The sequence below is a fragment of the Podarcis filfolensis genome (genome assembly GCF_964270895.1).
Source record: "Podarcis filfolensis genome assembly, chromosome: 13".
Classification (NCBI taxonomy): Eukaryota; Metazoa; Chordata; class Lepidosauria; order Squamata; family Lacertidae; genus Podarcis; species Podarcis filfolensis.
In genome coordinates, this window is record NC_139615.1 from 10,668,454 (window position 1) to 10,689,292 (window position 20,839).

The following is a 20,839-nucleotide window of genomic DNA, read 5'->3' on the forward strand; positions in this document are numbered from 1 at the left end:
AGCAGTATGTAATAACAAACCAGAAATGGAAGCTGAGGGAAGCCCGGGAGGGAATGGGTGAAGAGGTGTAATATGTATGTTATTGATATGAGATGTATGTAATGATAGAAAAGAAAGTGAATAAAAATTTATTAAAAAAATAAAAATAAACCTGTTGTCTTCTGGCCCACCTTTGGCCCATCCACATGCTGTTTGGGGCCCACTTCATAACTTTTTTCAGGTACCACATATCTGTATGTTGACTACCCCGCTGTTGTGACCCAACTCATCTCAGGCCGTGACCCAGGAGGGGTCCCAACCCCCAGCTGAAGACCAAAGCTTTAAATATACAAATGAAATTTTTGGGAGCGAAGCAGAACCCTCCTGTATTATTACCGCTCCAAGATCTTCAGATGAAGAGCAGCGCATAAATTTAATAAATAAGTACTAATAATAATTCTTCTTCCCACCCGGTTCTGACCACGACTCACATCCTCTTGCCCTGGACCAATTCCACGTAGTCCTCTGAGCGCGCGTAATATTCATCAGGGCTCAGGGCCCCCCAGAAGTTGGACCAAAGCTTGCCGTGGCGGGACATCATCGGAGCAATCACCTTCCTGGATCGCGGAGGGAGAAAGAAGCAAAAGAGAAGTCGCTTATGGGGAGATGGGGGCAGGAGAAATGCTGTACAAACGGTTTTATAAAATGCTCCGGAGGAGGGAAAAGGAAGCATTGCTTACTTGTTCTCCTGGATCAATATCTGCAAGATGTCCGGGTTTGCCACGACCACATCAGCATCCAGGCTAAAGTAGTAGTCACAGGTCGGGTCCTGGCGGCAGAGGTCCCTGTTGCACAAGCGAGGAAATTGTCAGAACGGGTTGAGAACATTTCTCCTCTTATAGGAGAAAATTCCAGTTTAACTACCTTTCTCTGCTTTTACTTGTTGTGTTGGTGCTGAACTTTAAAGCCCTAAGCGGCCTCGGTCCTGTATACCTGAAGGAGCGTCTCCACCCCCATCGTTCAGTCCAGACACTGAGATCCAGCGCCGAGGGCCTTCTGGCGGTTCCCTCATTGTGAGAAGTAAGGTTACAGGGAACCAGACAGAGGGCCTTCTTGGTAGTGGCGCCCACCCTGTGAAACGCTCTCCCTTCAGATGTGAAGGAAATAAGTAGCTATCCTATCTTTAAAAGACACCTGAAGGCAGCCCTGTTTAGGGAAGTTTTTAATATTCAACGCTGTATTGTTTTTAATACTTGATTGGGAGCCGCCCAGAGTGGCTGGGGAAACTCAGCCAGATGGGCGGGGTATAAATAATAAATTATTATCATCATTATTATTATTACTTACATGGCCATGTCTCTCGCCTCCCCTTGGCTCAGCTCCTCCTCTGGACCGACAAGCTTGATGCTCTCAAAGGCCCCACGGAGCTGCTCCCACTCGGCTTCGATGTGCGGCTCATGATACACCTCCTGCAAAACGTTGGGACAGGTTAAATGAGCCTCCCTAGCAGGGAAGCAGAGTTTCCCTGACGTTGCCACATTCCGACAAGGCAGAGAGTTCCTGCGCCTTTACATCCAGGCCCAAACAGGAGATCAAAATGCCACAGATGCAGCGGAACCTCAGAATGCCTGGGTTCAAACCCCCCCCCCCCCGCAACAAACATGTCACATCAGTGCCATACATTTAAAGCTCTATTCTACCACTTTAGACACTCCTGGCTTCTCACAAATCATCCTGGAAAAGTGTGGTTTGTTGAGGGAGCTGAGAGCTGTGAGGTGACCTCTCGTTCCCCTCTCAGAACTACAATTCCCCGAATTCCCCGGGAAGAAGGATTGTCAAACCAGTCTGGGAAATAGATTCAGGTAGGTAGCAGTGTTGGTCTGACGCAGTAGAAATACATTAAAAAAAAAATTGTCCTGTAGCACCTTAGAGACCAACTAAGTTTGTTCTTGGTATAAGCTTCCGTATGCATGCACACGAAATCTGAAGAAGTGTGCATGTACACGAAAGCTTATACCAAGAACAAACTTAGTTCGTCTCTAAGGTGCTACTGGACAATTTATTTATTTTTTAATATATTCAGTCCAGGAAATGTAGGGGTCTCCTAGCAATTCTCAGTGTTCATAGCAAACTACAGTTCCCAGGATGCTTTGAGGGAAGCTGTAACTGTTAAAGTTTGTATCATAGTGCTTTAAATGCGTAGTTCAGAGACAGCCACCGGTTACCTAGCTTATTAATTTGCCTGGGGGCACTGATACATATCAGTATTTTAACTCTTCAAATGTCTTAATATATTGTTGTCAATTTTCCTCAGTGATAATTTTATTGCTTTATCATTTTGTAAACTACTTTGAGGTGTTTGGGGTTTTTTTTACAGTCAAGCAGTATATAAATTTTACGAAGCAAATAAAATAAATAATTAGGATATCACATGCAAATCAGCATATGTAAATTTGTGCCATGGGTCCCGAGTCCCAAGTCCTTTAAGAAGCTATGACAGCTCCCCCCCCCCCGCCCCAATGCTGTTTATCTGATGGTCTAGTTAGACCAGAGCTTTAAATGTAAAATGAGGATCAGGCTACAGTTAGGGACAGTGCAAAATACCTATCCTTTGTAGGGTGTGAGTGTGTGCATGTGTATAACTCACGTGATTGTGGATGAAGAGCTGGAGATGAGAGTACGGATAATTCAAGGTCAAGAGACGCTGAAGAAACTGAGGCAGAAAGGGTGTGGGCTGCTCGATGAACACACCCAGAAGCACGCGTGGATACGATTCTTCCTGTGAAAAGGAGAGGGCACAGGAAAGGTGAGCTCAAATATGAACCTCCAGAAGCCCACTCTCAAACACTGCTCTTGCAGGGACCAGCAAGGTGAGGCAATTGCCTCAGGCGAAAGAAGCGATGGAGGGTGTGTGTGTGTGTGCCCTTAGGCTTTGCTTCCTGCCTCCAAGTAGACCTACCACCCCCAGATATAGAGGAGGGCATCATCTCATCGACAGCAGCTCAGTTCGCTTCCGTATGAGGAGCGAGAGGGAAGCCATTTTGTCTTTCGCCTCAGGCGGTCAAAAAATGTCTTGGGCTGGCCTTGCCGCTCCCTCAACACCTTCCCCCGCCTCCAGCCTCACAGCTGACTCTTCTGCATCCTGATTTATCCTCTGACTCACCGGCAGGCCTGACAGATCCAAGAGGTTTTCGTCACAAACTTCGCAGCCCCCCTCGTAGGTCCAGGTGTTGGGGATGTAGTTTCCCAGATAGTTCAGCTGCAGCTGCAGGGAAGGAAGGAGAAGGCAAGAACACCAGTCAGCAAGATGAGGGGAGGAAATAAAATAGAGGACAGTTTCCCCAAACACCCCCCAACCTGAATTCTTCTTTGTGGGTTTTGTCACCATGAGGACTGTAAGCTTGGGAGCCTGCTTGCCTTACCAGATATCAGACAATGTTTCAAGACTGGTTTGGCTACAAAGCCCAGAGGCAAATTGAAACGCAACATCCATTTTGTTTATTTGTGCTTTTATCCCGCTTTTCTTCTGTCCGTTGGCCTAAGTGGGGTCTCCCATCCAGGCACGGACCAGGCACGGACCTGCTTAGCTTCAGCAAGCTGGCCGCAGACTCCCAACCCCAAGGAATAAGGTCTTCTTCGACCAAGGCGCATGGCCAGGAGAGGAGCAGTTCAAATACCTTGGTAGGCCCATTGCCATGGATGACAACAGGAAAGGTGTCGTAAGCGACGTTCCGGGCGCGCACTCGGGTCCGTTCGAATTTCAGAACTACCTCGTCTGTTAAGCAAGGAGGATGGAATAAAGAGTATGGGACAAACCAAATCTCTGCTTCCCAAACCAAACACCATGTTTCCCCTTGCAGAAATGTCCATCACACAGTGGGAATTATTGCGATCTGCAGCTTGCCTCGTGACTATGAAGTTTCAAACATGCAGATCAGGGGGAGCTAGGCAACATTCGCACCATACATTTAAATGGGAATGTACCACATTTTAAAGCATCACGATACCACTTTAAAGTCATAGCTCTCCCCCCAAAAAAGCATTCTGGGATATGCAGTTTGTTAAGGATGCTGAGCAGATCCCTATTCCCCTCACAGAGCTACAATCAAGCCCTCTTCCCAGGGAATTCTGGGAATTGTAGCTCTGGAATAGGGGCCTCCAAGCAGCACCCTTAGCAAACTACAGCTCCCAGAATCCTTTGGGGGAAACCGCGACTGTTTAAGGTGATATCACGGTGCTTTAAATGTACGGTTCTGGCTGCCCTACTGATGTTTTCACTCATAGACAACCGGAACGCTGCTACAGAAAATATCAACCACTCACCGATGGCGCCATTCAGGTTTTGGAAGATTTTTGACTTATGATCCAGCGTGATCTTATGTTTCTCCTAGGGAGACAGGAAGGAGGAGATAAGAGCAGAAGCCTCCCCTTACATAATCATAATCTTCCATCAAAACGGTACAATGACAAAGCACCCATAGAGTGCCGCTATAAACACAAATCCAGCAAGGATTTATATGTCCTATCTATTTATAAATTCAGTGTGCTTGCAGTATCAGACTAGGATCTGGGAGCAACAGGTTCAAACCCCAGTCAGCCATGAGGCTCACCTTGAGCCAGTCACTCACTCTCACCCACCCTCCGACCAGATGTCAAAGAGAAGAACAACTACCAGACTTTTAGAAGACATCTGAAGGCAGCCCTGTTTAGGGAAGATTTTAATGTTTTACAGACCACTGTATTTTAATACTTTGTTGGAAGCTGCCCAGGGTGGCTGGGGAGACTCAGCCAGATGGGCGGAGTATAAATAATTTTTATTATTTTTATTAATTATCATCATCATCATCATCCCACCCTACCTCACAGGATTGTTGTGAGGATTAAACAAGGAGGGGGTAGAACTAAAAATACCACCTTGACCTCCTTGAGGGGAAAGGTGGGATATAGGTGCAGCAAATAAACAAATAATAAATGTCCACTGCTTTCTGTCAGGGAACTGCCATCGGAAGAAGTTCAAGAAATGCCCACTGACGGATTCTGCTAGCGACTGAAACAGCCACGAAGTGAAGGGCTGTCCAGACAGAAAAGGTTTACCCAGGCAACCTAGCCAGGAGTGGCGGCAACTTACGCACGAGCAACCCCTATAACCATTACACTTTCCATTGCTACTGTGTCCTTTCTTTTAGCAGATCAAGATGAACAGGTGACAGCAAAAACTGCAAGGTTTTTAGCTGGGGCAATTAGAATAAGATCTATTACAGTCGTACCTTGGCTTTTGAACAGCCTAGTTCTCGAAGGTTTTGGCTCCTGAACGATTGTAATCGTTCATCGTGACTGTTCCGGTTTTCGAATGTTCTTTTGGAAGCCGAACATCCAATGCGGCTTCCGATTGGCTGCAGGAGTTTCCTGCAGCCAATCAGAAGTCACGCTTTGGTTTTCGAACGCTTTGGAAGTCAAATGGACTTCCGGAACGGATTCTGTTCGACTTCCAAGGTACAACTGCATTTGATTATTGACGTAACCCCTTTAAAATGTATTTTCTATAGTTACGTTTCTACCTCTATCTTCAGTACATTTTATTTTATTTTATTGCTAATGGCTAGTGGCTGATACAAATAAAGATTCTTCTGATTCTTGCTTTCCATGCGTCTGCTCAGAGCATGATGGACATTGGATAGAAATCTTTATTTCCCTATTAAAAATGGGTGATGAAAAAGGTTCCCCCCCAAGACTTTAGCTCCCAGCTTTTGAGCCAGAGGAGTGAATGTGCAGAGTTTTAGTGTTTTTCTGAGAATCCGGTCCTGCTGCTTTGTGAGGGCATCAGATTTCAGTTTCCCGGCTGCTGTTGAAAGCAGCTTAAGATGGTCAACTCAGAGACCTCCACGTGTGCCTTCCACAGGCAGCAGGGGAGTCTCTTAAAGCCCTCCAGATTTTGTCGGGACTCCAGCTGCCATCAGCCACAGCCAGCACGGCCAGCTGTTGGGAATGATGGGAGTTGTAGTCCAGCAGAGCCCTGAGGGCCACAGAGTTCCCCGTCTTTGTTTCTCAAAGGAAGCAAAGACTCACCCACCCACCCCAACAGACTCACCCGCAAGGCAGGATCCAAGTAAATGCGTGTGTAGAAGAGCTGGTCGTCGTCATCATCTTTGTACTTCCAGAGCTGGACGATGCGGTTGATGGTGGGGGCGTAGCCAATGAACCCTGAGGCAGAGAGACACCAATTTTGGGATTTTTGAGGGGGTATGTACTGTTTCAAGCCTACCCTTGCAGCCTTAAGGCAGGAGTAGGGAACCTTTTTATCCCGAGAGCCACATTCCCTTCTGGCAACCTTCTGGGGGCCATGTGCCAGCGGTCAGAAGCAAAAGTGGCTGGGCCGATCTATGTTACCTTTGTAGAATAGGCTAGTTTCTGTATACATTGGTACCTCGAGTTACAAACGCCTCAGGTTATAAATGCTTCAGGTTACAAATGCTTCAGGTTACAAACTCCGCTAACCTGGAAGAGTTACCTCGAGTTGAAAACTTTGCCCCAGGATGAGAATGGAAATCATGTGCCAGTGGCACAGCGGCAGCAAGAGGCTCCATTAACAAAAGCATGCCTCTAGTTAAGAACAGTTTCAGGTTAAGAACAGACCTCCGGAATGAATTAAGTTCGTAACTAGAGGTACCACTGTACGCACAGAGAGATACACACACACCTCTCAACAAGCAAGAGATGTTCTCAGAGCTCAAAACACATTCCAGCCAGGCTAAATTCCTCAAGGTGTGCCTGAGGGGTCAGTAAGAATTCCAAGAGACAGGTAGAAAGGCCAGGAGGGTTGCATTTGGTCTCCAGGCCTGAGCTTCCCAGCCCACCTTAAGAACTAGAAACTTTTTTTCTTTTTTAAAGTAAAGCAGGAATTCTCAGAATGCTGATCTCTGCATTTGGATACCATGTCTGTCACTGGAAGGCGAGCACCTGGCCTGTTGAAAACAGAGTTTTGCTGCTGGGTTATTACTCGCAGGGCACTTTCAAAGCACACCTGAGCTACAATCCTGGCACACTTCCAGAAGGGCATTAGCAGCAGCATCCTAGCTGGAGTCGACAGGACAGTTACAGAAGCTCCTGTCAGAAAGTGCTAAGAAGCCAGTCATCAATCAGGCCCTGTTACACTCACATTTGCTGTGCAAGCTTGTAATCTAGCATCTAAAAGGTAAAGGACCCCGATAGTTAAGTCCAGTCGCAGACGACTCTGGGGTTGCGGCGCTCATCTCGCTTTACAGGCCGAGGGAGCCGGCCTTTGTCCACAGACAGTTTTTCTGGGTCATGTGGCCAGTATGACTAAGCAGCGCATGGAAACGCCGTTTACCTTCCCGCCGAAGCAGTACCTATTTATCTACTTGCACTTTTTGGCGTGCTTTTGAACTGCTAGGTTGGCAGGAGCTGGGACTGAGCAACGGGAGCTCACCCCGTTGCAGGGATTCGAACCGCCAACCTTCTGATTGGCAAGCCCAAGAGGCTCAGTGGTTTAGACAACAGCACCACCCGCGTCCCCTAATCTAGCATCTAGTATAAACTATTAAATAGCTTTTACACTCAATTCCCTCTGCTCCAAGCTTCTAGTCCATATGGCTGTAGATATAAGCTTGCAAGCGTGTGAGCAGCAAATAGCTAGAACCTCAAGCAGAAAGAAAGCGGTAACAGTACTTTTCGGGACAGAAGAGTAGGTCTTTATAGCCCCAGTGAGCATCTCATTCCTTCTTCCAATATAATGCTTTCCTAATACAGTGGTACCTCGGGTTACATATGCTTCAGGTTACAGACTCCACTAACCCAGAAATATTACCTCGGGTTAAGAACTTTGCTTCAGGATGAGAACAGAAATCGTGCTCCGGCGGTGTGGCAGCAGTGGGAGGCCCCATTAGCTAAAGTGGTCTTCAGGTTAAGAACAGTTTCAGGTTAAGTACGGACCTCCGGAACGAATTAAGTTCTTAACCTGAGGTACCACTGTATAATGCTTTCCTTCTTAAGTTTCACCCTACCCATCCAAACCCGCACAGCTTGCTAAAGAAACGCTGTATTATTTGGAAACCTGGCACTCGGCAACGGAATATTAATTGTGCAAAACCCATGTGCATCTTTGCATAATTGATTCCAGTGGCAGATTCCAGTGGGCCTTCCTAGCACAGAATTCAAGTTACTTTGCTAAATGGGGAGTTGGAGGGGGACAAGGGAAGGGAAGCTGGCCTTTTACCTCCAGAGTTCAGAAAGCGTTTTCCCACGCCCACCGGCGGGTACTTCTCGGCCAGCGACCACTCTGGCCAGCAGAAGCTTTCCGCCGAGAAGACCACGTTGCTCTTGAACTGCAGGAACTTCCAGAGGAGTTCGATGGGGCTGCCTGCCAGGATCACATCGTAGCTGGGAAGCAGACAAGAGGGCAGATTGAGAGCTTTTCGCGAGGGTCCTCAGGTAAGCAAGGCAGTGCTTTATTGTGAGGCTGGGACTGCAAGTTCAGCCTGTGGCCGTCTCCAGGAAAAGAGCATGCCCATTTATAATTACTAACAGTACTCATTCAACATTTTATAGAATCCTAGAACTGCAGAACTGGAAGGGACCCAGGGGGTCATCTAGTCCAACCCCCAGAAAATGCAGGAATCAAAGTCTAAAGAAGCCCTGGCAGATGGCCAGCCAACCTCTGCTTATAAACCTCCAATAAATGAGAGTCCATCAAATTCTGAGAGAGTCCGTTCCACTGTCGAGCAGCTCTTACCATCATAAAGTTCTTCCTGGTGTTTAGTCAGAATTTCCTCTATTGCAATGGGATCCATTCGTTCGGGTCGTACCCTCTGGAGCAGCAGAATACAAGCTTGCTGCATCTTCCATGGGGCAGCCCTTTAGTTATTTGAAAATGGCTATCCTATCACCTCTTAGTCTCCTCTTTTCCAGGCTAAACATACCCAGCTCCTTCAACCGTTGGCCATCAGCCTTTTTGGTTTCCAGACCCTTTATCTTCTTGGTTGCCCATCAATTTCAATAGCCCTGTGAGGTTGGCTAGGCTAGAAGTAATTGACTTGCCCAAAGCTACCAAACCAGCTTCTATTACCAAGTGGGGGGATTTGAACACAGCTCTTCTCATGTCACCCATTAAAGTGTGGTAAGTCACAAATATCTGGGTGGGAATTAAATGGTCGGCTGCCTCTCTTCCTCAGAGAATGGATATCCCCATCCCAAGCTTCAGTTTCCTCCCGTTTCCACGCCTACCCCCACTTTCCTCCCTTCAAAAGGAAAAGACCCTGACCTCCCCATCACTCCTTTATCAGGTAAAGTGCAACACCAACTTATTTCCTCGTGACCTGCACAGCTAATATATTATATCCTCATCTCACCTGCTCTGAGTTTGGGGGCCCACGCAGGCAGAAGAGAAAGAAAAGTAAAGAAGTGCAATAAAATGAACAGATCAAACATGTAAGTGTTAAGTCTCACAACAACCCTGCGACGTAGGCCTCCCTCACAGTCAAGTTGTTGCGACTGGCATAGAGAGAATCTGTGAGCTCACCTGTCTACAAACATGACAATTAGGTCCTCCTCATTGGCATGTTTTTTCATTTCCGCCTTCAGCCAGCGGACCTTCTGTCCTCCGCCGACCGTCCGAGCAACGTCTCCACCCTTCCAGTCTTCTCCTAGGCCGAGAGTCTGGGAGACGACAACAACACAAAAGCAACAGGGGTGGAAATTCGTTATTTTCCTCTAAAGCAAAACTGTCCTTTGACTGATAATGCCTCTTCCACCTTGCCTGGGTGGAACAGGGCCGGCCCACTCACGAGACAAAGTGAGGCGACCGCCTCAGGCGGCAAGACCCACAAGGCCAACAGAGCCATCTTCCAAGGAATGGGCTGCTTGCTGCTGTGGCAGCAACGACAGCGACGGGACATTTCTTGAAGGCTGGATCTGCTGCCTCCATGACAGTCCCACCAAAGCCACTTCTACAGCGGCCTCTTGAAGAGGAGACGCTGCTGGTCACCCACCCCAGTGGCACCATTTTGTGGTTCTCCTCAGGTGCCAAAACGTCTTGGGCCTGCCCTGGGATGGAATATAGCCTACTGTGCAAAGGCAAGAATCTCCTCTGCTGCTCTGCCACCTTTGCCTCTGTCCCCTCCCCCATCAATTCACATGTGGCCCCTGGAAGGTTTCCTGTAAGGAAATGTGGCCCTCAAGCTCAGAAAGGTTTTCCCTGGCCGCTGCAATACAGTCATGCCCCATGAGGTACCAGAGAATAAGACTGCTGAGGTAATCCGGGGACAGTTAAATTAAGAGCTGAAATTTGGCTCTACATTCTACCTCCCCCCCTCAAATGTTTTTATTATTTTAATGGAAAGAAAATATCTGCTATTTTCAGAGTTTCTCACACCTTGACAGTGTAGTTGAAGTACTTGGCCGTCCGCAGGAAGCGCTGGTAACCCTCTGTCTCATCTGTGGCAGCTGTCAGTACCAGGAGTTTGCCTGAAAATAGGAACACACATTCCCCAAATAGAGTCAGGAATGGAAACCAGAGGATTTACATATATAAACTGCACCTTGGCTATCAAAGCCAGGATCTATCTCGGGTTCTAAAAAAAGCTAGGTAGGAATTAAGAATGCTTCCCCCCCCCCCAAGCCAGTTCCTCAAAAGCAGAAGATGGCACCATAAGTGCATATTTCCCCTGAAGATTTTTGGAAGCATTCACAGATTGAACAAGTCCAGCAATCGTAGAGAATTTAGCAAGAGCTCTTTGTGGAGAGGCGAAATGTTTGGACACATGAACTTAGAAATTTAATACTGTTAGCCCATTCTTCCCCGGAGGATTTCAGGATTGAAACCAGGCTTTTGGCTGACTGACATCCAATGCCCTTTTAAATGTGTGTGTGGGGGGGGAATTTACTGGTTTGTTTTCGTTTTTTATTATGTCTTTTGTGAATTTTATATCTTATTCTTATGTTGCGAACCGACCTGAGTGCTATGGCTATAGGGTGGTATGCAAATAATAATATTAAAAGCTCTTTTTATGCCGGATCCACTTAGGGTTACCCAGCAAAGAAAGAGCTTTTAAGCTCTCCGCCTTGATTGGGTTTGGATATGCGGGATTTTCCTGTATTCAAAGAACCCCTGGAAGTGAACCCCCGCCTAAGATGGGATCCTACAGTGTAAATCAACAGTCAAATTGTGAAATTGGGTCCCATGTTGCAGCTTGGTGAACATGTGTCGGAGGTGGGTCTTGGTTCTGGACCAGTTGAAGACCACCGCACGACACTATGCCCAGCTTTCACCTCAGGAACCCTCCAACTCAAGGTTTCTAAATTCTTCTCTACTACTGAGAGCTCAGCTTACCAAAGCGTCCCCTCCTCTCTCAGTAGCACAGAGCTAAGGGCCATCTCCCTCTATCTACCTTCTCACAAGCTATCACATTCCTGGTGATTAAGTGCTGGAAAAGATGTTCTTCTAATCCTTGCAGGGAGGAGAGAGGCCCAGGGGGAGAGCAGGGGGAGAGCGGAGGAGATCTACACCACCGGGATCCCTGCTAACAGGAGCGAAGATTTTGCGCGCTCAGGCAGGCAGGCGTGTTTGGATTGGACCCAGATTCAGATCGCACCGAAGCCACGAACTACACGTATTCCGGGCGCCGGCTGCAAGCGTGTTGAGTAAGCAGAGAAGCTTCCCAAAAACAACATCGCTAGTAGTAGCCAAGGCCAGGCACGATGTGACCCGCTCTTACGCACCAAAGGAAAGAAAGAATTTTGGTTTGCAGGCCGGCATCTAACCAGGCGAAAGAGATCTGGTCAAAAAAGGGATGTGAATTTGAAAAAGCATAAACTTTTCAACACAGATGTTTTTTAACCATCAGCTGGTTTGAAACACAACACTAATTACAAATAAACTCTTGGTTATAGTGCAGCCAGTAGATACGATAATGATTCCATTTGTATTTAAAAGACGGGAAGCAAGGTTTTCCTCTAATGCAAGTCAGTCACTGGGCCATTCCTCTCTCGGGCTTTTGTGCAGGAACACTTGAGGCCTTCCGAAACCTGGTGCTCCCCAGATGTTTTGGACGACAACTGACATCAGCCACAACTGGCCAGCTAGGGCGGATGGGAGCCAAAAACAATTGGAGAGCTCGAGGTTTGGGAAGGCTACCTTACAGGTTCAGGATTGGATCCAGAATAAGCCTGCAACCCTATATCCTTCTACCTAAAAGATCACTTTGCCCCTTCTATGCCCAATATATCACTGTGAGAAAACCTTCTGAAGATCTTATCAGGGGGCCTGTTCTTCGCAATATAGGAACAGGGCCTTTATTGTGGTGGCACCTTCCCTTTGGGTTGTATGGGGTATTACCTCTGGTGGGGACATGTCATGCTTCTTCTGGGGCAGTTTGTCCACCTTTGGTCCCCAGTCTGCACTCAGCTCTTGCTCCTAGAATCTGTCAGCATGCGACAGCAGTCATACCCCAGGAATGGCTTCAACTGGCTGGCTAAACCAGGTGAGGGTAGCCAGTGGGTCTCAAACTCTCTGTGAGTTAGGGACTTCCTCTGCTTGCAAAGACAGGATCTGGTGGATTGAGAGGATGGGACCAATAGTGGGTCAAACAAACAAGAATGGGGTTTCTGTATGTGCTGTAGAGGGAAGCGAGGGGCAGATGGAAAACTCTGATCCTAAACTTCTGCTGCCTTGCAGGGTATCTTTGAGAGAAGAAAAGGCTCAGGAACCCTACCCCAATCTGGAGTGGAGTTCCTAAGACTGGTTGGCATCTTGTACGCCTCCTTGCAGCAGCTCTTGCAGCAAAAGTGGTGCAAAACGTATTGCTCTGCTTTACTTTGGATCACATCAGCAAGGCCTGGAGGGGGGGTGTCTTGTCATCTGGGCAGCCCAGGACTTCCAGACACACTGGTCAGGTCTGGGCCCCAGGGAGGTCATTTCGGTACTGCTAACACAGCAGTTTGGCTTCACCCCCGGAGGCGCACTCCATTGTCTCTTGAGACAGACAGATGCCAGCACCCAAAACAATACATTCCCATTGAAATTCCCTCCCTTTGCAAATCATACAGGTGCTGCCTCTGTTGTCGCTTGAGAAACCTGCTTCTGAAGACCTTCACCTTCCAAGGAAGCTTTTAAGTGCAGAACCTCAACCCAGTTCATCATCTGTGTTTGAATCATCTTCAAGTGTTTTTATCTGTGGGACTGCTTTTTAAACGTTTGCGTGGTTTTCTGCCCATCTAGCTCAGGCCGGCAGCAGCATTCCAGCATTTCAGACAGGGAGTCTTTTCCCAGTCTGAGATGCTCCAGAGACCGAACCTGGAATCTTCTGCAAAGCAGATATTCTGCCATGCATCCTTCCCCAATGAGGAATACGTCAGACTACTAGCAGAAAAAGAACCTTCACTCTTGTACTTGCTGACAAACAACACTGTAAATCATTTATATTTTTATGTGAGCCACCATCTCAACAGTGGCATTCATGGCTTCATGGAATATTTGACAATTTTAAAACAGCAGCAAAAATTTCCTGGTATTTGTCCAAGCAACAGACTGGTCCCGCCAACCCTATTTTGGTCTTCCCCACCCTCCACATCTCAACAAACAGATGAATATGGATGCAATGGATTTCTAGGAGGAGAAAGGCTTCTCTCTGCACATGCATGTAAAAAACACACATGTGCAGCCTCTCCTGCCGACACAGCTGCAGCATTGGCTCAGAGCATCGGAGTAACTCTGCTGGGACCAATGACTCTTCCTCGTTCCCATGGCATCTTCAGCTCAAACCAGCTGTGAGAAATGTCTCGATCCAGTGGTCCATTGCCAGGTTTCTGGGGAGTGGGGCCTAGTGAGTCATCCCACCAACACAGTTCCTTTTGACTCATAGGAATCTCTGCCTTATCCTGCGTGAAACCACTGTGGCATCTCATTCATTATTGGCAATTCAGACAGTCAGTGGCTCCTCCAGGGTTTCAGACACGACTCTCTCTCCCAGGTCTACCTGGAGAGATTGGAAATTGAACTTGGGCTGATTCTCTACCGCTCAGCTATGGTATTTTCCCCACCTCTTATCTTTATTTTATATATAGACACACACACACACACACCTTAGAGACCAACTAAATTTGTTCTTGGTATAAGCTTTCATGTGCATGCACACTTCTTCAGATAGAAAGCTTATATCAAGAACAAACTTAGTTGGTTTCTAAGCTGATGTCTATCTATCTATCTATCTATCTATCTATCTATCTATCTATTATTTCGACTCCATCAGACCAACACGACTACCTACCTGAATCTAATCTATCTATCTATCTATCTATCTATCTATGATTTTCAATTTTATACATTTCAGTAATTTTACAACCATTTTGACATTTCGAAACTTGACTTCCTTCCCCCTCTTTCTGTGGTTCCTTAAATTTGTTTTTTTTAATTTATTTTCTGCATATTCCAAATTAACTTAACTTAATCATTTATTCATCTACTTAAATGTACAGTCATACCTTGGATCCTGAATGCCTTGGCACTCGGACATTTTGGCACCCGAACTCTGCAAACCTGGAAGTGAAGAACGAACGTTCTTTGGAACCTGAATCTCCAATGGGGCTTCCGCGGCTTCCAATTGGCTACAGGAGCTTGCTCCAGCCAATTGGAAACCGTGCTTTGGTTTCCGAACGTTTTGGAAGTCGAACGGACTTCCGGAACGGATTCCGTTTGACTTCCAAGGTACAACTGCACACTCTTATAAAACTGCAGGTTATTAAAATAATCCTGCCAATGTTCTTGTCTGTTTACAATTTGTTTGTAAATATTCAATAAACCATTTCCATTCTTTTATATAAAAAAAGTTTGTTATCTTGATTTTTTATTTTTCCGGTAAGTATTGCAGTTTCTGCGTATTCCATGAGCTTTTGTATCTATTCTTGTTTCCTCGGGGCTTCTTCTTCTTTCCATTTTTTGGGCAAATAACATTCTTGCCGCTGCAGTCAAGTACATGAATAAATTTCTATACAGTTTGGGTAGTTCTGTCCCTATAATTCCCGCCTCTTCTTATTAATCCATTTATGGAAGATGGATGCAATGCTGTCCCATCATTTGGGACCAATAATCTCTATTGGAAGAAAGTTAGGCTCCAGATTTCTCTCATGTGGACTGAATGAATCAGGAACGGAGGCGGAGCAGAGAATATCCACTGTTTTATTATATCATTATTTATTTGTGTTGTTAGCCGCCCTGAGCGGCTGGGGAGGGCGGGATATAAATAAAATTTATTATTATTATTATTATTATCAATGTAATCCCTGCGACGGGGTGAGCTCCCGTTGCTGGGTCCCTGCTCCTGCCAACCTAGCAGTTCGAAAGCACGTCAAAGTGCAAGTAGATAAATAGGTACCGCTCCGGCAGGAAGGTAAACGGCTTTTCCATGCACTGCTCTGGTTCGCCAGAAGTGGCTTAGTCATGCTGGCCACATGACCCGGAAGCTGTACGCCGGTTCCCTCGGCCAATAAAGCGAGATGAGCGCCGCAACCCCAGAGTCATCCATGACTGGACCTAATGGTCAGGGGTCCCTTTACCTTTACCTTTTAAGGCATGGCAGGCTGGTAGAAGGGTGCTGAGTGGCATGGAGCCTCAAGGAAAAAATGACACCCCCCCCCAATGATGCATCTGCCACTGATCTCCCTGCTGTTCCAGAACTGATGGGAACCTGAGCAAAATCCATCTAATGCAATGAGTTCCACAGGCTTCGCCAAACACACACAGAGGCCTTATATGCTTACATGGCACAATGGCATCCACACATTGGCACAGTAAGCCTCTGTGACCACACAGCAAGGGCAGCGTCACTGAAACCTACAGGACCACAGTGGAAGTCAGCAGATTTTGGTAAATCTCAAGTTCCAGCCCAGTCAATGGAAGCAGCAGAATGGAATGGTAGAATCCTGACCAGGTAGTGCCATTTCGGAATACGAGGGGGTGGTCATGGAAAGAGCAGTTTTAAAAACACGCCCGTTGAAAAACTGCTTGCAAAATGAAGAACATGCAGGAAGAAAGGTAGCTGAGCCCTGCTGTGTTAAGTCTTCTGTTTCAGGGAGTTTAAAAAAGCAAAATGAAAACCCCCAGGGTTCTTTCTACAATTCCTTACAAGACACAAACGGATCTGGTCTCTTGTTTCTATTTGCTGCTCAATTCCACACTTGGCAGAGAGGCATTTTGCGCCACCCCGACCCTGCACAAGAATGCACTCAATAATACAGAGCATTTATTTGCGTATTTTATTATGTGCACGCCACACCTACCCTCCAAGCAGCTCAATTCTCTCCCCCGCCACATTTCATCCTTCCAGCAACCCTGTGTGGTAGGTTAGACTGGGACCGAGTGGAGATTTGAACCATAGTCCAACATCTAAGGCCATGCACCATGTGGGCAGAGTGGTTTAATAGTAGCCATTATTCAGAGCCGAGTCTCTGCAATCAATCTAATGGTGGACGGAATTAAAATGAGAATAAAAGGCACATTGTGTTTGGAGTTTCCTGAGACAAGAGTGATGGGCAGATATCTTGCTGGGCCCTGTCTCTCCTGGCTGTTCCCAGCTATTAAAAAAAAACCAGTAAGAGCTGTGTCTCTGAGGCCTGGCACAGCTAAGTGGTAACTCCATCCTGGGTCCCCTCCGCTCTCCTCCTTTTAAATCCCTGTGCGTCCCCTTTTGGCTCTGATGGTCCCAGACAGCGCCAGGGCCTCTGGCTCCTCAATGGGCCTTTCAGGGGATCAGGAATGCAGCCTTGGGGGAAGGCCAACGCTGCTGCTCTGTCAGGAGGCCTCTGGCTCACAAGGGAAGGTCCCTCTTAGTCGGAGGGTAAAATTTGCACAGAGAAAGCCGTACCTCGGGGAGAAAGAGGACCAGGGTGCTTTCGGTCACCCAGGGACAGAGAGAAGCAGAGGGAAAAGAGGATGCCAAGACTCCCTTAGGAAGCGGCTTCGTACAGTGGTACCTTGGTTCTCAAACGTAATCCGTTCCGGAAGTCCGTTCCAAAACCAAAGCGTTCCAAAACCAAGGCACGCTTTCCCATAGAAAGGACTGCAAAACGGATCGATCCATTCCATACTTTTAAAAGCAACCCCTAAAACAGCAGTTTAGCAGGAATTTTACTATCTAATGAGACCATTGATCCATAAAATGAAAGCAATAATCAATGTACTGTACTATAAAATAAATACAGTATTGTAGACGATCAAAATTTAAATTAATTTTTTCTTTCTTTCTTGCACTGATGATAGTCATTGTTTTTTCCCCATTTCTGCAGTCACACAATCAATCGATCAGTAGCTAAACCGGGTTCCACACAGTCACAAAAACAAATCACCCGAAAAAGCCTGAAAAACAAAAACGCAAAATAAATAGCAAAAACAAAAGCACCAAACTTAATCCATTCTGGAAGTCCGTTTGACTCCTGAAATTTTTGGAAACCAAGGTGCAACTTCTGATTGGTGCAGGTGCCCCGGAAACAATAGCCGACAACCCCATCGGACGTTCAGCTTCCGAAAAATTTGAAAACCAGAACCCCTACATCCAGGTTTTCAGCATTTGGGAACCAAGGCATTTGAGTACCAAGGTACCACTGTACTTGGGAAAAGGCCATGGCTCGGCTATAGAGCATCTCCAGGTAGGGATGGGAAAGATACCTGGTTTGAAATCTTGTAAATGGACCAGTGGGTTGATGACTCAGTCTAAGGCAGCTCCCTAAGTTCCTTGTGCAGACTCAGATCACTGCCTCATCTGGCGAAGTAATGTCCGCACAGACAGGCAGCGAATCTCCAGTCTCTCCCAGTCCTACCTGGATTTGCTGGAGACTGAACCTGAGGCCTTCTGCATGCAAAGCATATGCTCTGCTAGTCCTTCCCCTAACAGCTACTTCAAGCAAATGTAAATGTGCCTCAGCTGATGCAGCCCTCAGTCTGAGAAAAAAGGTTTCCCATCTGAGCTCTGGCAACAAAAAGAGGCTGCCTTTAAACCAGGGTGGATTTGATTTAAATCACTAGTAAGTAAGACTTGATTTAAATCATATTTTTTGCAGAAAGACTCATTCTTGCTGGTGTACTCTTACTATTTACAACCATTTTTACAGTTATATCAACAATTATTGATTTGGTTATACTATTAGAAATACATATACAGATAATTATGAAATTAAAGTGAGGTTTAATAAGTTAACTGTTTGCATTTGGACAACTTTTCCGCCGTACTTTATTGGAAGGAGAAATATAATCATTTTCTTAATAACAATTTATTTAACTAAAACAATAACATGATAGCAAATGTATCCATGTTTGTTAACTGGTGTGGTTAAACAATTTAAACAAAAAACAAAAAACTTAGACTGAGTTTAGCACACATGAAAAACTTAAAACAAATCCTTATTTCCTGATGGACTATAATGTAACTTAAATAGATAACTATCTTTAGAAATATTTTTCCTCCAAAAGCATTTTATTTTAAAAATCCGTTTTAAATGCCAAAAATCCGCTGGAAAAAATCATTTATTTTTATGCTTTAAACCCAAGCCAAAAAGAAGCCATCCTTCCCACATCAAAACAAACTTCTCCTGAACAAGGGTTTCTCCTCTCAGCTGTCGGTGCCGCCACCTAGACTGCCAACCTATGATTGTATCCCTCTGGCAATATTTTCCAAGCTACTATTTTTCGCTCCTCAAACTCTGGAAAGTCTGGCGAGAGCCTTCCCAGCCCGTCCCACTCCCTGTGTTGCCAGAGAATTCGAGAACCAACCAGGAACGTCTCAAATTGTCCCGTGCGCTCAGAGAGAGAGAGAAAAACTGAAGAAAAAGGCACCAGTCAGTCAGAGGCAACTGAGAAAGGGAAGAAAGAAAAGTTATTCAGCAGCCGCCTAACAAAACCTGCCGCAGGAGCGAGGAATAATGGACGAAAAGAAAGAGCATTAAGAGGAATGAGAAAACCCTAGGTGAAGAAGTGGTCAAACTTTGTGCTCGAATATTCCCAGTTCAACAGATAAATTAAGTTTGTGGGTTGGTGCTGAGGGAAAAGTAGCAGGCATGTTAGCTCCGTGTAAGGAGGGGGAAACATCTGTGGACTTTCCAGTTGCTGCTGGACTACAGTACCCATCGTCCTAAATCACTGGCCATGCCTCCCTCACCCTTTCCTTCATTGTGAACAGGTCTTGGTACCATCTTTGCATCAGAAGAAAGAAGGAGCTGGCTGGGAGATTACTCCTGTGGCTGCATGGTTTGGCTTACCACGCCGTCCAAACTGGATTACAACAAGTTAAAAATACAGTATTAAAAACAGTTAAGCCACAATCAAAAATAGGGTGAGCCCTAAAAGACATCTCTCAGGTGTCAAGGCCACGAGAAACAAGTGTGCCTTCATGTTTCTGTGTGGCGGGAACGCCACAGCTCGGCGGCTGCCACAAAAAATGCCCTCACACATCCCACACTACCAGGTGAGCTCCCTCAGACAATCTTGACAGCCAAGAGGGTCTGTAGGGACGGACTGCAGTGTTAGAAACTCAGGTAGATAATCTAGGCGCCAAATGGCTCCTTAAACCAGGGCTACAGTTGCCAAAACTGAATGCCTGGTTGGCATTCTGGGGCCAGACGGCTTGAAAGTCGTCTTTTTCGATACGACTTTTTGGTTTCTGAAATTCATTCTGATTGTGGCCTTTCAGATATTGGGGGCCTAAGTTGTTTAGGGCTTTAAACGCTATGGCAGAATGAGACCTTAAGCTGCAGGCCTGGTGCTTTAAATTACCTTCCAATTATGCTCAAGCCAACTTATGCTTGCTTCAGTCTGGAACTGTACAAACCATACTTTTCCTCTCCTAAGGATTCAGCCCTTTAGCAATTGTTTAGCCACAGAGAGTGCAGAAAAAGGACATCTGCTGCAACCTAGTAAGATTTAGGACTAGGAATCTCTAATCCTTGAGCCCAAATAGAGAAAATGCAAATAAATATGATAATGTCTTAGTCTGGCGGTGTTCCATTCATGGACATAGCAATACCTCTCAAAAACCGGACAGCTGTCTCCACGGTCCGTATATTTCCTTTGGCAGTCAGTAATATTTCGCAAAGCCGGAAGTCACCAGCCCCATGAAATTCTATCCAGCAACTTCTGTAAAAATAATTACTGACAGAGCTGGCTGGGGGGTGAAAGAGAGAGGCCATCTCCCTGGAACTCACATTGGAGAGCTGTCCTTAAACAACACTAAGCCACCGAGAAAGATCTATGAAGGACAGGATCCAAGCCAAATTGCAAACTGGGCTGCTCCATCTCCGTCCCAAACAGGAAACACAATGTTTGGAAAACAACAAGAGAAGAAACTCACTTTACAGTCTACATTGAACAAAAAGGTCCAGGCACCAAAATCTGGTCGCCAGTGTGGCACAGTGGTTAGAGCAGCCTTTTTCAACCTCAGGCTCCTAGATGCTGTTGTTTTTTTTTAAATGAATATTTATTAAATTTTCCAATTTTATATAAAGACAAAAAGAAAAAGAAAAAGAAAAATATTAAAAACAATTCAGTTTCAATAACAATTTTCAGTCACATGTTTCTTTGACTTCCTCATACCTCCCCTTCTTGTTCTCTAGTTCAATTTGTTAATTCAGCAAATCCTAATCTCTTAACATTCCTTTTAAAATATCACCTTATTTTCCACTCAACTTTTTTTTAAATTTAGTAACAGAAACAATTATGATCCCCATTATCTTTATCATAACAGCTGGAGACCACCAAAGTTCAAACCAACATCTTTTCAAAGTTCATTAATTTTATAATATTTCTGTAGTTCAACAGCATCTAGGAGCCTACAGATCTACAGGCTCCTAGATGCTGTTGAACTAC

The 20,839-nt window shown here is 45.9% G+C and overlaps 1 protein-coding gene and 1 long non-coding RNA gene across 2 annotated transcripts in view; one reads left to right on the top strand and one right to left on the bottom strand.

The window, feature by feature from the left end:
• The window catches only part of PLOD3 (procollagen-lysine,2-oxoglutarate 5-dioxygenase 3), a 34,872-nt gene that overhangs the window by 8,964 nt on the left and 5,069 nt on the right, over nt 1-20,839 (bottom strand). The window contains exons 2-12 of the mRNA XM_083581425.1: nt 10,367-10,458; nt 9,515-9,651; nt 8,213-8,376; nt 6,068-6,180; nt 4,303-4,366; nt 3,657-3,754; nt 3,143-3,244; nt 2,627-2,758; nt 1,327-1,448; nt 720-824; nt 471-596 (exon numbers count right to left, since the gene is read on the bottom strand). Of these exons, the coding sequence (XP_083437551.1) occupies nt 471-596; nt 720-824; nt 1,327-1,448; nt 2,627-2,758; nt 3,143-3,244; nt 3,657-3,754; nt 4,303-4,366; nt 6,068-6,180; nt 8,213-8,376; nt 9,515-9,651; nt 10,367-10,458 (1,255 nt within the window). The remainder of the gene's footprint in view (nt 1-470; nt 597-719; nt 825-1,326; nt 1,449-2,626; nt 2,759-3,142; nt 3,245-3,656; nt 3,755-4,302; nt 4,367-6,067; nt 6,181-8,212; nt 8,377-9,514; nt 9,652-10,366; nt 10,459-20,839) is intronic.
• On the top strand, nt 8,992-11,887 carry LOC310747200. Its single transcript, XR_014540892.1, has 2 exons — nt 8,992-9,278; nt 11,448-11,887. It is a non-coding gene; the product is annotated as an uncharacterized lncRNA (long non-coding RNA).